Raw genomic sequence first — 18,028 nt, 5'->3', positions numbered from 1 at the left:
ACCCACTCACCCACTGACCCCTCGCCCCTCACTCACCTCTCTCACCATCCGCTCACCCTCACCCCTCACCCCCACCACCCACTCACCCATTCACTCACCCATTCACCCACTCACCCACCCTCACTCACCCATTCACTCACTCAACCCACTCACCCACCCACCACCCATTCACTCACTACCCACTCCCCACTGACTCCCTCACCACTGACCCACTCACCCACTCCCCACTCACCCACTCCCACTACCCACCCACTCTCTCTGCTCCCTCCCTCCCCTCCCTCCCTCTCTCCCTCCCTCCCTCCGCTCTCTCTGCTCCCTCTCTCGCCCCCTCCCTCCCTCGCCTCCCTCACCTCCCTCACCTCCCTCACCTCCCTCCCTCACCTCCCTCGCCTCCCTCCGCCTCTCTCTCTCGCCTCCCACCGCAGATGGACGACTGCCCCCCCGCGTCGACGAGCCTCCCGCCCGCGACCCACGACCCGCCCAGCACCCGCACCTCCATCGGCTCTGCGGCGACGCCCTCCGACGGCTTCCTGGCGGCTCTGCGACGCCCGGCCCGGGCGGGCCGACGGGCCCCCCCGGCGGGCCGAGGGGCGCCCCCAGGGCGGGCTGAGGGGCGCCCCCCCGGGCGGGCCGAGGGCGCCCCCCCGGGCAGGCCGAGGGGCGCCCCCCCGGGCAGGCCGAGGAGCGCCCCCCCGGCAGGCCGAGGGGCGCCCCCGGGCAGGCCGAGGGGGCCCCCCCGGGCAGGCACCCTACGAGCGAGCGGACGGCCGCGCGATGGAGGAGAGCGGCGTGTGAGAGCGCGCTCGCAAGGCAGCGGCGGCAGCGGCGGCAGCGGCGGGGCTCGGGCCTCGGGGCGAATGCGCGGTCCCGGCGGCATCGCCCCATCGCCACTTCCCCGTCCGTGAGCCCCGATGTTAGGAAGCCAACTGGAGCTTGAAGTTTCCGCGACTGCAAGGATCCGTACTCTTGGTCGTTCGGTAAGGTCACGATTGAGACCAAGTTCTCTGGAAGTGATTCTCGTGTTTGGTTTTGTGTCCTTCCAACGCACGTCCGATCAGCACGGCCGATTAGTGCGGTGCGAAAGAAACTCCACGCACGCGCGCGCGCGCCATTTAAGTTGGTCTGTCGGCAAAAACCGGAATGTTGACGTCGCGAGCGCAAACTCCGACAATATGACACGTTAACGACGGTGTCGCTTGGAGATTACCGCCTGCGGTCGTGTCGCGTCAGTCGCCGGCCGCCGCCGCTGTGTTAACAAACGGCGTAGTTCTCGCTGTGAGCGGGAACTTTCGTAAAATTGTGCGCGTGAAAGACGGAACGCGTAGGCGCGTTTGACAAAGTTAGTTTTTCTATGCGGAGCACCAGAAGAATGGATGTTGCGCTCGTTGCTTCTCGCGCTAGACGCCCCGTACTCGTGTAGCAGCCGGCGCTATATTCCATCTGCAGCCTTGGAACTGGGGGGGGGGGGGGGGCGGGGGGGGGGGGGGGCCGAGCGACTGAGAACGAGATTGGTCGGCAGGGGGCCAGTCTGATCCCTTGAGGCTCGATTGTATTAGAGAATAGTTGTACGTATACACTTTTTTTTTTTACGATGCTTTTCCTCGTAGAGAATCTGTAGCGCTCACGCCACCCTCACCCCCCTCCTCACCCCCTAGTGCAATAAATGTTATTGGCGCGAATCGGTAAATGGTATTCTTAGGTTTTTTCGGTAAATGTCACTGTGTAGGTAAAACATAAAATAAATAAAATTAACACCCAATCACGACGTTCGTTTCGGAGGCAAACACAAGTCTCCGTCATTCAGGTGGGACCGTGATTTTTTTTTATTTTATTTATTTATTATTAATTTGATGTTTTACCTAACCGGTGACTTTACCGAAAAAACCTAAGAATCTGAATCCTTGCGGTCACGAAAGCTTCACTCTACGGTAAATGGTATCCGGAGAGAGAGAGCGAGTGGGTAGCTTGGGTGGGTGGTGTGGTTCCGGATAGTTATTATTTCCCTTATAACATGACTTTACCGAAAGAACCAAGAAGATTATTTTATTATGTTTATTTTTATTATTTTATTATTTCCCTTCTACGTGATGACTTTACCGAAAGAACCAAGAAGATTATTTATTATGTTTTATTTTATTATTTTATTATTTCCCTTCTACGTGATGACTTTACCGAAAGAACCAAGAAGATTATTTTATTATGTTTTATTTTTATTATTTTATTATTTCCCTTCTACGTGATGACTTTACCGAAAGAACCAAGAAGATTATTTTATTGTTTTATTTTTATTATTTTATTATTCCCTTCTACGTGATGACTTTACCGAAAGAACCAAGAAGATTATTTTATTATGTTTTATTTTTAGTATTTTATATTCCCTTCTACGTGGTGACTTTACCGAAAGAACCAAGAAGATTATTTTATTATGTTTTATTTTTATTATTTATTATTTCCCTTCTACGTGGTGACTTTACCGAAAGAACCAAGAAGATTATTTTATTATGTTTTATTTTTATTATTTTATTATTTCCCTTCTACGTGGTGACTTTACCGAAAGAACCAAGAAGATTATTTTATTTGTTTTATTTTTATTATTTTATTATTTCCCTTCTACGTGGACCTTTACCGAAAGAACCAAGAAGATTATTTTATTATGTTTTATTTTTATTATTTTATTATTTCCCTTCTACGTGATGACTTTACCGAAAGAACCAAGAAGATTATTTTATTATGTTTTATTTTTATTATTTTATTATTCCCTTCTACGTGATGACTTTACCGAAAGAACCAAGAAGATTATTTTATTATGTTTTATTTTTATTATTTTATTATTTCCCTTCTACGTGATGACTTTACCGAAAGAACCAAGAAGATTATTTTATTATGTTTTATTTTTATTATTTTATTATTTCCCTTCTACGTGATGACTTTACCGAAAGAACCAAGAAGATTATTTTATTATGTTTTATTTTTATTATTTTATTATTTCCCTTCTACGTGATGACTTTACCGAAAGAACCAAGAAGATTATTTATTATGTTTTATTTTTATTATTTTATTATTTCCCTTCTACGTGATGACTTTACCGAAAGAACCAAGAAGATTATTTATTATGTTTTATTTTATTATTTTATTATTTCCCTTCTACGTGATGACTTTACCGAAAGAACCAAGAGATTATTTTATTATGTTTTATTTTTATTATTTTATTATTTCCCTTCTACGTGATGACTTTACCGAAAGAACCAAGAAGATTATTTTATTTGTTTTATTTTATTATTTTATTATTTCCCTTCTACGTGATGACTTTACCGAAAGAACCAAGAAGATTATTTATTATGTTTTTTTATCATTTTATTATTTTCCTTCTTACGTGGCGACTTTACCCGAAAGAACCAAGAAGATTATTTTATAGTTTTTATTTTATCATTTTATTATTTCCCTTCTACGTGACTTACCGAAAGAACCAAAAAGAGAAAAGTTTTTTTTATTCGAAAAATAATTTCTCATTTCCAGCAGCTGCTGGGGTTGCGCCAGCGCCCCCTGGTGGGCTCACTGTGCCTTGTCTTGGACAAAAACGAGCACTTTGGGACCGTCCATAAATGACGTCACGCAATTTTGGACCCCCCCCCCTCAAATATGACGTCACCAAAGCTCTGCCCCCCCCCCCACCAAAACCATATTTCCATTTTGAAAATGAAACATGCTTCAAATCGCTATAAACTAGTAGTCATTGTAGCGCGTGTTTAATGTGGCGCTGCACTCTGATGTTGTAGGAGAAAACATGCATTAAAAGGAGGTCGTTGGAAAGCTGAAATTTAGCATAAAATTCGCTTGAAAAGATTCAACTTCTAACTAAAACTGCAGATGTTCAGACTGATATATTGAAATGCTCTTATAATAATAAAATATTTAAAGCTCTTTTAACTATTAAAAATACTTGAAACTTTGTAGTAGAACGAAGCTAAACGGAGAGTACAATTATAAGAATCATATATTCATTTCACAGAATGAAAAGCCTTGCTAGAATCATTAGAATCAAAATGTTTAGTAACAATCATTCAAAAAAATTACTAAATGTATACTTCTCAAGTTCAAGTTCAAGTATTAGGTATAGAGCCCTGTGAGCCATTCAGCTCTTGAATCGGGTGCAACCGCAACAAACAAAAAACATGAACAAAAAACATATTAAAGTGAATATGTGACTGAGTGCAAACAGAAAATCCAAGAAAAGACAGCAAAATATTGCATAAAAAACACCGTACACTAACGCTGTGTGCAAAAATCTCAGTGGGATGCAAGTCAAACAACAACAACCACAAGACAGCTTAGATTAAGGCCATCAGTCTAACTCTGTACTACAACAAACAAACATGGCTAAACCAATACACTTTTCGAAATCACCAAAATAAAGCCATGAAAGCAATGAAAAAGCAACCATAGGAACTGTGACGGAATTTTCACAATAATGGCATGGAGAAGAAAAATGTTCCTTCGTGGAATAAATAAAAGGTGACCGTAGCAAATTAAAATAATAAAATAGTTAATAATGAAAATTAAGTAAAAAAAAAAATTTGTGTTGTTATAACGCTTCTATTTAATTAACATTTATTTAAAGTTGCGAATTTTCATGTGTGTGACGTCACATTTCTCTAACCCCGCCCCTCCCCCCCAGGTGCGTGACGTCACATTTCTCAAGCCCCGCCCCTCCCCCCGGGTGCGTGACGTCACATTTCTCAAACCCCGCCCCTCCCCCCCCCGTGTGCGTGACGTCACATTTCTCAAGCCCCGCCCCTCCCCCCGTGTGCGTGACGTCACATTTCTCAAGCCCCGCCCCCTCCCCCCCCGGGTGCGTGACGTCACATTCTCAAACCCCGCCCCTCCCCCCCCGGGGTGCTGACGTTCACATTTCTCAAGCCCCCCCCCCCAGGTGCGTGACGTCACATTTCTCAAGCCCCGCCCCTCCCCCCCAGGTGCGTGACGTCACATTTCTCAAGCCCCGCCCCTCCCCCCCCCGGGTGCGTGACGTCACATTCTCAAACTCCGCCCCTCCCCCCCCCGGGTGCGTGACGTCACATTTCTCAAACCCCGCCCCTCCCCCCCAGGTGCGTGACGTCCACATTCTCAAACCCCGCCCCTCCCCCCGGATGCGTGACGTCACATTTCTCAAGCCCCGCCCCTCCCCCCCGGGTGCGTGACGTCACATTTCTCAAACCCCGCCCTCCCCCCGGGTGCGTGACGTCACATTTCTCAAGCCCCTCCCCCCCCCCGGGTGCGTGACGTCACATTTCTCAAACCCCGCCCCTCCCCCCCCGGGTGCGTGACGTCACATTTCTCAAACCCCGCCCCTCCCCCCGGGTGCGTGACGTCACATTTCTTCCAAGCCCCTCCCCCCCCCGGGTGCGTGACGTCACATTTCTCAAGCCCCGCCCCTCCCCCCCGGGTGCGTGACGTCACATTTCTCAAACCCCGCCCCTCCCCCCGGGTGCGTGACGTCACATTTCTCAAGCCCCCTCCCCCCCCCGGTGCCTGACGTCACATTTCTCAAACCCCGCCCCTCCCCCCCCGGGTGCGTGACGTCACATTTCTCAAACCCCCCCCCCCCCCGGGTGCGTGACGTCACATTTCTCAAACCCCTCCCCCCCCCGGGTGCGTGACGTCACATTTCTCAAGCCCCCGCCCCTCCCCCCCGGGTGCGTGACGTCACATTTCTCAAACCCCTCCCCCCCCGGGTGCGTGACGTCACATTTCTCAAGCCCCGCCCCTCCCCCCCCCCGGGTGCGTGACGTCACATTTCTCAAGCCCCGCCCCTCCCCCCCGGGTGCGTGACGTCACATTTCCTCAAACCCCGCCCCTCCCCCCCCCGGGTGCGTGACGTCACATTTCTCAAGCCCGCCCCTCCCCCCAGGTGCGTGACGTCATTTACGTGCTCACGATTCCTGCGCGCCCATTGGCTGCCAAATTGGGCCAATCGGCGAGCTCCTTTGCCAACGCGTTCACCGATGGCCGCACGCATTTCGCGGTTCGTGAAGCCTCAGGCGAAACTCGCCTCCACCGTGCCCAGAGTTGTTTAGACGAGCAGCAAACAACGCACAAACAACAACAAACAACAATAATAACAACAACAGTGTTGAAAGGCGAATGTAGTGAAGACTACTCGAGAAGAACGGCCTTTCCCCCCCCCCCACCCCCGGTGAGCAGGCGGAGCTCGGCCGCCTTGGGTGCGTCTCCCTCGGCAGGGGCTTCCAGGCAAGGCGGGGGGGTGCGGGGCTGGGGCTGCGGCCTTGTCTGAGAAGCGCACGCGAGAGGAATCTCGTTTGTTTTGTAAATGTTTGGTGTCTTTGTTCGATTTAAAGCTTCTTTCGTGACTGCAGCAGGGATTCATCTTCTTGGTTCTTTCGGTAAAGTCAGCGCGTAGAAGGGAAGTAATAAAATAATAAATATAAAACGTGATATAATACAATTTTAAAAATAAAACATAATAAAATAATAAAAATAAAACAATAAAACGTGATAGAATACAATTTTAAAATAATAAAAATAAAACATAATAAAATAATAAAAATAAAACAATAAAACGTGATGGAATACAATTTTAAAATAATAAAAATAAAACATAATAAAATAATAAAAATAAAAAAATAAAACGTGATGTAATACAATTTTAAAAATAAAATAAAACAATAAAATAATAAAAATAAAACAATAAAACGTGATGGAATACAATTTTAAAATAATAAAATAAAACATAATAAAATAATAAAAATTAAACAATAAAACGTGATAGAATACAATTTTAAAATAATAAAAATAAAACATAATAAAATAATAAAAATAAAACAATAAAACGTGATGGAATACAATTTTAAATAATAAAAAATAAAACAATAAATAATAAAAATAAAACATAAATATACAAATAAACATTGAAGTAATAAGAATAAACAAATTAATAAAACTAAAACAATCAAATAATAATCAAAACATAATAAATAAACGCACTTAAATAATACAAAATGTACCTAATAATATGTAATGTGGCGCTGCTACACTCTGATGTTGATGGAATGTTGTGTGTGAGGATTGTTCTACGTGGAAGAGATCATCTAATGGCACGTGAACACACATTAAATATGTATTCTTAGGTGTTTTCGGTAAAGTCACCGTGTAGGTAAAACATCAAAATTAATAAAATAATAAAATAAAAATAAAGATCACGACGTTTCGGAGGCAACACGAGTCTCCAGCACAAGTCTCCGTTGCCTCCGAAACGTCGTGATTTTTATTTTATTATTTTATTAATTTTGATGTTTTACCTACACGGTGACTTCACGTAGGTAAAACATCAAAATTAATAAAATAATAAAATAATTTTTTTTTTTTATTAATTTTGATGTTTTACCTACGTGACTTTACGTAGGTAAAACATCAAAATTAATAAAATAATAAAATAATTTTTTTTTTTTTGATGTTTTACCTACACGGTGACTTTACGTAGGTAAAACATCAAAATTAATAAAATAATAAAATAAATTTTTTTTTTTTTTTTTTTTTATGTTTTACCTACACGGTGACTTTACCGAAAACACCTAAGAATATGATTCCTTGCGGTCACGAAAGCTTCAAGTCTAGAATTAAATGAAATATGGTTGTAAAAGATCTACTGTATATACCGACACGCTGTGCAGTGTACTCAACACGTGCCACGCGAGGCTTTGTGATACAGCTCCAGCTCGAGACATTGCACCGTTCCTCGTGAATTATCAATTCATCTCCCAAGTCACGTGCAGTCTTTGCACGGCATTATGGGTCAGATGATTGTCTGCCACCATTAAGCAATTGGTAATGAAATATTTAATTTGTTTTCCCTAAACAGTGTAAAATTTTGGAATTTTTTTTTTCACGAACATTAATTGTCACGCACAACGAGTCTGTGTGCAAAATGTCAGCTCGATTGGATCACGGGAAGTGGGTTAAAAAACGACCGAAAGATTTGCACGGTCCTAAGCAAGCAAGCGAGCGAACTTAATATAAAGGATTTAAAAAAGAGCATTGCCCAATTTAAGGAACGCGAAATTGCATTCAACAAAGGGGCAAACGTGTTACGTTGAACTGGCAATTGCATTTACGTAGAAATTGCGTTTCACATAAGCATCACATCCAGCTCCTATATTTGTAATATATTGGTTCCATCTGCTTCATATATAGGAAATGTTTTTTTTTATTTAAAGCATCATGATCATGCATTACTGCTACAATGCCTAAATAAATACATTAATTTCCTTTAATTTGTGGATAATTTAAAAATGCAATTAATACATACTTTAGCTCCTTAGTATTAGTTAGACTTTGTACCTTTAGTATAGTTAGACTTGTACACCACTTATTTAAGATGTAAGATTCCTATATGTTGAATGTACGCACCTACCTGCCAAAGTAAATTCCTTGTCTGTGCGAACTTTCATGGCGAATAAAACCCTTTCTGATTCTGACATGGCCATGCAAGATCTGAAAGTGACGTGTGTAACGGCAGTCACATGCCTATCACTTGATTGATTGCAGTTTTACGTTAGGGTTAAATGTAGATGCATTATCTTCTTGGTTCTTTCGGTAAAGTCACGTATTGCTTCCCTTCTACGTGACTCTACGTGAGTTTACCGAAAGAACCAAGAAGATGAATCCCTGCAGTCACGAAAGCTTTAAATCGAAACATAAAAATGTTTTAATTTTATTATTTTATTACTTCCATTCTACGTGACTTTACCGAAAGAACCAAGAAGATGAATCCCTGCAGTCACGAAAGCTTTAAGTCGAAATGTAGATGCATTAATCCCGATTTGCTTGTGATCTCTAAGTGGCAGATAATTCGTTGTTCTACCAAAACACCAGTCCACTGACTTTGGCGAATGAGTGGCTTCGCCTTGACCTAACGAATGCGCCTGCTATAACCCTGACCGGACACCAAACTCCCTTGTTGATTCACAATCAACGTTTTTGGGTTTAGATCGCGTTATTTATAAATGTGTCGTAACCCTCCACCACCCGACACGGCCAATCAGTAAAACAGTGTCACGTTGACAAAAGACAAAATTGTTTGCTGCTTTAGCCCCCACACCGGTGTGTGTTGAAGCGTGAAACCACAACATTTACAATTTGAGTAGCGCTGTGACGTTTCGCTGGTAATTACATCCAGCAGCATCATCGAGCAATTCGCCAGAATCTTGAGGGGCTCTGCTGTGTCTCCCGTTCTTATATAGAGCAGCAGCAGCAGCAGGGTGACCTCATCGTTAACTCATTGTAGCACAATGTCCACAGATTTTTATTTTGTTATTTTGCAGCCTGAAGACGAAGCCCCGTGCGCCGCTAGCACCGCCGATGTCGCAGTCCGAGACTGAGCCCCCCAACTTAGACCCACCAGACCTCGGTGGTGGTGGTGCTCTCCCGGTGGAGAATGTGGAGCTCGGCGTCATTCTGCCGGGTGGTGAGCGTCACGTGTCTCGTTTCCACGGCAGGTGCGTGTCACGTGTGCCCGGCGTTGAGCGCTTGGACTTACACACGCACGCACTCGTTCCATTCCCGCGGAGATCGAGCGATGGATCGGTAGGGGGACGTAGGGATGTATACTCTTGGTTCTTTCGGTGAAGTCACGTAGAAGGGAAGTAATAAAATAATAAAAATAAAACATAATAAACATAATTAAAAAAATAATTCTCACGACGTTTCGGCTACAACACAAGCAGCATCATCAGAGTTGTTTCTTTTTGTTTGCATTTTGACTGCTTGTGTTGTGGTTATTGCAAACATGATGCCTTGTATAAAGGTGTCAGTTTTTGTACCAGTTGAAAGGGTAAAAACCTATTACTACTACTATGTCCTGTGCGGGTTCACAGTTTGACGTTGACGTGAGCTGCGGTCTGTGCTGCTGCTGTTGCCACGTGTTGCTGTGTGGTGCGGTGCGAGCAGCAAGCCGGCGATGGACGTGCTGGTCGTGCTTTGCGGCCGCTACCGCTTGAGCCCTGCCGGCCACACCCTGGAGCTTCTCTCGAGGGACGACGCGTCGCCTCTGCGGTACAAGCCCCACACGCCCCTGGGGGCCCTTGGTGCGGGGACGGCGCTAATCAAACCTCGGCCCGCCAGCGACGACCGACTCAAGAAGCCGACGCAGCCTGTCGTTGTCCCGGAGGTAAAGCGTTGAGTCGGTGGCGTGGCCTCGTTGTGAATAGATTTTGACAGTCGAACACGCTAACCCTGTTGGTACGACCGACTCAAGAAGCCGACGCAGCCTGTCGTTGTCCCGGAGGTAAAGCGTTGAGTCGGTGACGTGGCCTCGTTGTGAATAGATTTTGACAGTCGAACACGCTAACCCTGTTGGATGCACGACCAACACCGCAGAACCGGCCCTAGACCTTTGGGGGCCCTAAGCAAAATTTGGTTGGAGGCCCCTTTGATGTGTGATTTTTTTCAACCCACTCGCTAGCAGTGACTCTAGGGGGCCCTCTGCTGGCCACGGGACCCTTTGCAAGTGCAAGGGTCGCTTAGTGGCTGGGCCGGCTCTGGACACCGGTAATCAAATCAATCGCCCAACCACCCCATGGATGGCAGGGTCTCGCACCGCCCTGCTACCGTTTCCGCCCTACAGGCGGCAATAGGGCGGAAACTGAAAGTCTAAACACCCACCTACACCACACCGCTTAACGTTCTGGACGTCTCTCTACGTCCCAGGTCGAGAAAGTCGCACTTCAGGTTCGACCCATGCGCTGGCTCAAGGAAGGAATGCTTCAAGGTCGAGCCAGTACGCTGCACCCAAGGTATAACGTTACAACATCCCGGGTCAAGGAAGCCATTGCTTCCCGGTTGACGCGTGTACTGGGCAAAAAAAAAGTCTCACTTCAAGGTTGCCCCAGTATGTAAATTTTTTTTGAAAATATGTGAAATCCACGTGGCACAAACAAAAAATGCGCTGCTCTTGCCCAGAAATAGTTCACGCGTTCAACCCCCACATCATTCTTTGGTTGTTTCGGTAAAGTCACGTATAAAGATAAAATAATAAATTAAATAATAGCATACTACGACGTTTCGATTGCAACACAATCATCATCATCAGGCATAATGAAATAGCGACATAGAATATAACCAGAAAACTATAGACAGACATATAAGCAGACAGACATCACCAAGATACATAGAGAGAGCAATCTTGATGATATCTGTCTGCTTATATGTCTGTCTATAGTTTTCCGGTTAGATTTTATGTCGCTATTTCATTATACCTGATGATGATTGCTTGTGTTGCAATCGAAACGTCGTAGTATGCTATTATTTAATTTATTATTTATCTTTAGATGTGACTTTACCGAAAGAACCAAAGAATAATTCCTGCAGTCACGAAAGCTCCAAAATTAAGATTTAACCCCCACATCTCCGAGGCCACCCATGTATGTACAAAATGGCGTCCCCACGGTTTCCCCCGCGCGCCCAAAATGGCGTCCCAGCAGCCCTCACTGAGGACCACCACAGACATTACATGTCCCCGTTAGCACCCACTCGCATTTCCGACGTGGCGTCTCCATCCTAAAAACCGTGCACGTCGGCCATATCGGGGGGGGGGAATTTCCATGTTACCACCCCCACCGCCTTTCCGACGCGCGTCCAAAACCAGTAGCACGTGTCGGCCGTATCAGGGGAATTTTAACCCAGTCTCTCTCCAAGACTCGCATCGCAGCATATAGCTGTACCGACCGAGCTGAGACGACCCAGTCTCTCTCCAAGACTCGCATCGCAGCATATAGCTGTACCGACCGAGCTGAGACGACCCAGTCTCTCTCCAAGACTCGCATCGCAGCATATAGCTGTACCGACCGAGCTGAGACGACCCAGTCCTCTCTCCAAGACTCGCATCGCAGCATATAGCTGTACCGACCGAGCTGAGACGACCCAGTCTCTCTCCAAGACTCGCATCGCAGCATATAGCTGTACGACCGAGCTGAGACGACCCAGTCTTCTCTCCAAGACTCTCATCGAGCATATAGCTGTACCGACCGAGCTGAGACGACCCAGTCTCTCTCCAAGACTTCGCATCGCAGCATATAGCTGTACCGACCAAGCTGAGACTACCCCATCGTTCACAGCCCCCTACTCGCAATGCAGCCCCTGGCTGCATGCGATCGAGCGGAGGGAGCAACGACAGACAGGACCCACTGGTCCTGCCAACCAAACATCCCTATGACATTACGACGGGATTTCAGCACCCAACTCAAAAGCAACTCACCATAAAGCTCCCATGAGCCTCAGTGTCACTGTTTCAGACACGCCACGGAGTGTCTTGAACTCCGGGCCGTCAGTTCAAGCCGCCAGCCACAGCATGACGGGACCACAACTCCCAGAGCCACGTGAGCGCACAGCCCACCAGGCTAGACGCGCCACGGAGTGTCTCGAACTCCGGGCCGTCAGTTCAAGCCGCCAGCCACAGCATGACGGGACCACAACTCGTGTCAACACACAACCATAAGAGGGGCATTCTGTGCAGAATCTTTGCCCCAGATAAGCGACAGCCAGCACCACAATCCAGTCGCTGGCCCCATATGTCATCGTCACTATCTAACGTTCCGTACCAAGGAACACAACAATGCACCTCACAACCCGTATCCGTGCAGAGAGACATTATATGCTGTACGTACAGTCCGCACATCGCGCGTGAGAAAAGCCCCATACAATAAACACCGTTAACAAATGTGGCACATTGCAATCGCACAACACAACAACAAAAATGTAGATCTGACCAACAAAATAAACCGATGTCACTGCGAGCTAATAACACGGCAACCCTGGGTGACGTTGAAGGCCTCGGAACCATGAACAATGTGGATGCTCTGTAGAGGTTTACTTTAAATGTATGTACACAAGTATGGTGTCATATTCATGTTCATATCAACATTTACTAAACACCTCAATCATTTTGGAACGTGTATAAAATAGTACATCTTTTTGCAATTTAAACTTTATAGGGTTTCATGTGTGTACAATTAATAACAAGTATAACCCGTAAAAACAAAGTTTTTCACTATAAATCCTTTATATGCGTGGCATCGGCTAGAGTCCTCTCGTCCTCTGGCTTGAGATGGCTGCCACCTATGGGTCAGATGATTGTCTGCAGCTATTAAACAATTGGTAATTAAATATAATATTTTAGTTCTAAACAGTGTAAAATTTTGGAAAAAATCTTTTCACGAAATTAATTGTCTCGCACAACGAGTTTGTGTGGGAATGTCAGCTCGATTGGATCACGGGAAGTGGGTTAACAAACGAACCGAACGATTTGCAACGGTCGTAAGCAAGCAAGGCGAACTTAATATAAAGGATTTAATAAGTATAACCCGTAAAAACAAAGTTTTTTCACTAGAAATCCTTTATATGCGTGGCGGCCTAGAGTCCTCTCGTCCTCTGGCTTGAGATGGCTGCCACCTGTGGGTTCAGATGATTGACATTGCACCATTAAGCAATTGTAATTAAAATATAAATTTTTTGTCCTACAAAGTGCTAAAATTTTAGAATTTTTTTTCACGAATATTAATTGTCTCGCACAACGAGTCTGTGTGCAAAATGTCAGCTCGATTGGATCACGGGAAGTGGGTTAAAAAACGACCGGAAGATTGCACGGTCGTAAGCACGCAAGCAAGCGAACTTAATATAAAGGATTTAAAATAGACCACGTACTGAAAGGCTTAATTCATTTAACTTTGTATTGCATTCGCAAAGCTACGGCCAATTCACGCGTGTCATCCCCGTTGCGATATGCATATTCACGCTCAGGCCAATGAAACCATCACCTGTGGGACGTATTGAGTGGCTCTCTTGTGTTACAGAGCTGAGCCATGGCCTTCACGACAACACCGACCTTCCTGCGAAAAAAAGAAAGGGCTTTTCAGCTTCTGTGGCCAAAAAAAAAGAAGGTGAATACGCTAACTAGCTTCTTCTAGCTCTTTTGGTTATTCTAACAACTCCCCGGTGTGCATTGTTGAGTGTTTGCTGTCTTTGCTTACCTGTGTGTCATGTCCTCTTTCTGCTGCTATGGCTTTCCCAGAGTGATGATGATGATGATGTTTCCGAGTGTGGTTCCAACAGTTCAATGCATGGTGACAGTAGGTCTTAATTGGGTGGCCTTCATTTCAAAAAGGTTGCTAGCCACCGCTTTAAGACATCGAGTCGGCAAATGCAAAGTTCTTGACGTCACATAGTCCCAGTTGATGCAAGCCGAAAGCACTTGCAGTTGTATTTGTAAACACCGGCGAACTGTATTCTTTGGTTCTTTCGGTAAAGATAAATTAATAAATTAAATAATAGCACACTACGACGGTTCGATTGCAACACAAGCAATCATCATCATCAGCTATAAAATAAATAGCGACACAAATCTAACCATAAAACTATAGACAGACACACAAGCAGGACAGACATCACAAAGACACACAGAGAGAGAGAGTAACACGTATCGGCACAGAGAGAGAGAGATCGTCTCTGTGACGAGGCCTTGATTCCAAGAACACAGGATAGATGTTACTATCCTTTGTGCAAGCACTTCCAAGAGTTCATGAACAGCGAGCCTCGTGAAATTTGGGGAGCGCATCGTCAGCAGTGAACCTTTGGTTCCTAGAATGTTTTGGCCTTTCACACGATACACCCTCCCCAAAGGCGGCCAGCGACAGGGCGATCAATCCTACGCTTGCGTCCCTTCCAATTAGTCACATGAGTTGCCTTGTTGTTGATAGCCAACAATAAGAGTTGAGTAGGTGAGTGAGTAGGTGAGTGAGTAGGTGAGTGAGTGAGTAGGTTGATGTGAGTGGGTGAGTGCGTGTGTGAGTATGTAGGTGAGTGAGTAGGTGAGTGAGTGAGTAGGTGAGTGTGTAGGTGAGAGTAGGTGTAGTGAGTAGGTGTGTAGGTTCAGAGTCCAAGAACCAGGATGAGTATGTTACTATCCTTTGTGCAAGCACTTCCAAGAGTTCATGAACAGCGAGCCTGGTGACATTTGGGGAGCGCATCGTCAGCAGTGAACCTTTGGTTCCTAGAATGTTTCGGCCTTTCACACGATACACCCTCCCCAAAGGCGGCCAGCGACAGGGTGATCAATCCTACGCTTGCGTCCCATTCCCAATTGGTCGTAGGAGTTGCCTTGTTGTTGATAGCCAACAATAAGAGTTGAGTAGGTGAGTGAGTAGGTGAGTGAGTAGGTGAGTGAGTGAGTGAGTAGGTGAGTGAGTGAGTATGTAGGTGAGTGAGTGAGTAGGTGAGTGAGTAGGTGAGTGTGTAGGTGAGAGTAGGTGAGTGAGTAGGTGTGTAGGTTCAGATTCCAAGAACACAGGATGAGATGTTACTATCCTTTGTGCAAGCACTTTCAAGAGTTCATGAACAGCGAGCCTGGTGACATTTGGGGAGCGCATCGTCAGCAGTGAACCTTTGGTTCCTCGGGTGTTTCGGCCTTTCACACGATACACCCTCCCCAAAGGCGGCCAGCGACAGGGCGATCAATCCTACGCTTGCGTCCCATTCCCAATTAGTCGTAGGAGTTGCCTTGTTTGATAGCCAACAATAAGAGTGAGTAGGTGAGTGAGTAGGTGAGTGAGTAGGTGAGTGAGTAGGTGAGTGAGTGGGTGAGTGAGTGTGTGAGTATGTAGGTGAGTGAGTGAGTATGTAGGTGAGTGAGTGAGTAGGTGAGTGAGTAGGTGAGTGTGTAGGTGAGAGTAGGTGAGTGAGTAGGTGTGTAGGTTCAGATTCCAAGAACACAGGATGAGATGTTACTATCCTTTGTGCAAGCACTTTCAAGAGTTCATGAACAGTGAGCCTGGTGACATTTGGAAACTTATCATCAGTAGTGAACCTTTGATTCCTAGAATGTTTCGGCCTTTCACACGATACAGCCTCCCCAAAGGCGGCCAGCGACAGGGCGATCAATCCTACGCTTGCGTCCCATTCCCAATTAGTCGTAGGAGTTGCCTTGTTGTTGATAGCCGACATCCCATGGGACTATGCACGGCAGGGGCGTCCTCCTCCCTGAGTCAAGCATTGTTGACTTAGTTTTTTGTCGCTATTTCTTTTATACCCGACGTCGATTGCTCGTGTTGCAATCGAAACGTCGTAGTATGCCGTTATTTAATTTATTACTTTATCTTCATACGTGACTTTACCGAAAGAACCAAAGAATCATTCCTGCAGTCACGAAAGCTCCAAAATTAAACACTGGCTAACTCGTCAATGTTTTCCACAGACCTCCATGCCCGGAACACCATTAATGGGGCAGCAGCAGCAGCAGCAGCAGCGACCAATGAGCATGCCGTGCGTGCCCTCCCCTATGCCGGGCACACTGCCCAGTGGCGGCGGCGGTGGCGGTGGCAGCAAGCAGAGAGCCCCAGGAGCCCCCGTCTCACCCACCAACCCCCTGGCCACCATCCCTGAGGACGAAGAGCCGGACAAAGACAACGTTCCGTCCGTCCCTCCCGGCAGGCAGGAGAGCGGTTTTGAGCAGGTGTGTCGCGATCGCTTGCAGGCGACGCGTTCGTTTTGCACGAATGTTGCATGCATACAGTGCAGTGTACATTTCAATTCGAAGCGGTGTGCACATGCTTAACGCCAAGATCAACGTGGGCTCTCCAATTTTGTTGTTTACAGAAATGACACAACTGAGACTGAATTTCGATTTAAAGCTTCTTTCGTGAATGCAGGGATTCATCTTCTGTGGTTCTTTCGGTAAAGTCACCACGTAGCAGGGAAGTAATAAAATAATAAAAATAAAACATAGTAAAATAAAATACTCAGAAACGTCGTGAGAATTATTTTATTTTATTATGTTTTATTTTTATTATTTTATTACTTCCCTTCTACGTGACTTACCGAAAAAAACCAAGAAGATTTCATATGATGTTAAAATCACAATGCCACACCAATTATGCCCCGTAAATATTTCAGAAAACGGTTATATTACCACAGTGCATTTGCTTTTCACGAAAGCTTTAAGTCGAAATGTAGATGCATTATCTTCTGGTTCTTTCGGTAAAGTCACGTATTGCTTCCCTTCTACGTGACTCTACGTGACTTTACCGAAAGAACCAAGAAGATGAAACTGAGACTGGTGCAGTTTTAAGTCCAAATTTCAGTGTACGTGTCGTAGCTTCCGGGAGACTTGGACGACGCAGTTGGAGGCACACTTGTTTATTCAGCGCAAAGTACAGAACAGGCCGAGATGTACGGCACTCGAAGGGGTATCGGCCCAATCTTGATTTTGGAGCTTTCGTGACTGCAGGGATTATTCTTTGGTTCTTTCGGTAAAGTCACGTGTAAAGATAAAGTCATAAATTAAATAATAGCATACTACGACGTTTTGTGCACAAACAACGCAGCACGTCACCCAGTCAGTCAGCCTCAAGACACGCTCCGGTGGTAAACCTCCGTTGCATTCTTCGTGCTGTTTGAGAATTTTTTTATTATTTGATTTATTTCACCCTTTAAAAAATTAACTACAAATCCTTTATATGCGTGGCATCGGGGTGGCTAGAGTCCTCTCGTCCTCTGGCTTGAGATGGCTGCCACCTATGGGTCAGATGATTGTCTGCCACCATTAAGCAATTGGTAATTAAATATTTTTTTTAAATTCCCTAAACAGTGTAAAATTTTTGAACATTTTTTTCACGAAAATTAATTGTCACGCACAACGAGTCTGTGTGCAAAATGTCAGCTCGATTGGATCACGGGAAGTGGGTTAAAAAACGACCGAAAGATTTGCACGGTCGTAAGCAAGCAAGCGAACTTAATATAAAGGATTTAAAAAAGGTAAGAACTTTCTAAACCACTAACATTGTACTTTATATATAATCGGTACAATCTTGATTTTGGAGCTTTCGTGACTGCAGGGATTATTCTTTGGTTCTTTCGGTAAAGTCACGTCTAAAGAAAAAAGAATAAATTAAATAATGGCATACTACGACGTTTCGATTGCAACACAAGCAATCATCATCAGGTATAAATGAAATAGCGACATAAA

At 45.3% G+C, this 18,028-nt stretch overlaps 1 protein-coding gene across 1 annotated transcript in view; it reads left to right on the top strand.

The window, feature by feature from the left end:
- Positions 1-16,282: 16,282 nt before the first annotated feature.
- The window catches only part of LOC133362850 (cordon-bleu protein-like 1), a 40,176-nt gene continuing 38,430 nt past the window's right edge, over positions 16,283-18,028 (top strand). The window contains exon 1 of the mRNA XM_061581793.1: positions 16,283-16,516. Coding sequence (XP_061437777.1) covers positions 16,283-16,516 — 234 coding nt within the window. The remainder of the gene's footprint in view (positions 16,517-18,028) is intronic.

Source organism: Lethenteron reissneri, unplaced genomic scaffold (assembly GCF_015708825.2).
Source record: "Lethenteron reissneri isolate LAM-NWPU_2019-01 unplaced genomic scaffold, ASM1570882v1 scaffold_1630, whole genome shotgun sequence".
Classification (NCBI taxonomy): Eukaryota; Metazoa; Chordata; class Hyperoartia; order Petromyzontiformes; family Petromyzontidae; genus Lethenteron; species Lethenteron reissneri.
Note: the sequence above shows the minus strand (reverse complement) of the source record. Positions and strands in the feature narration are given on the sequence as shown.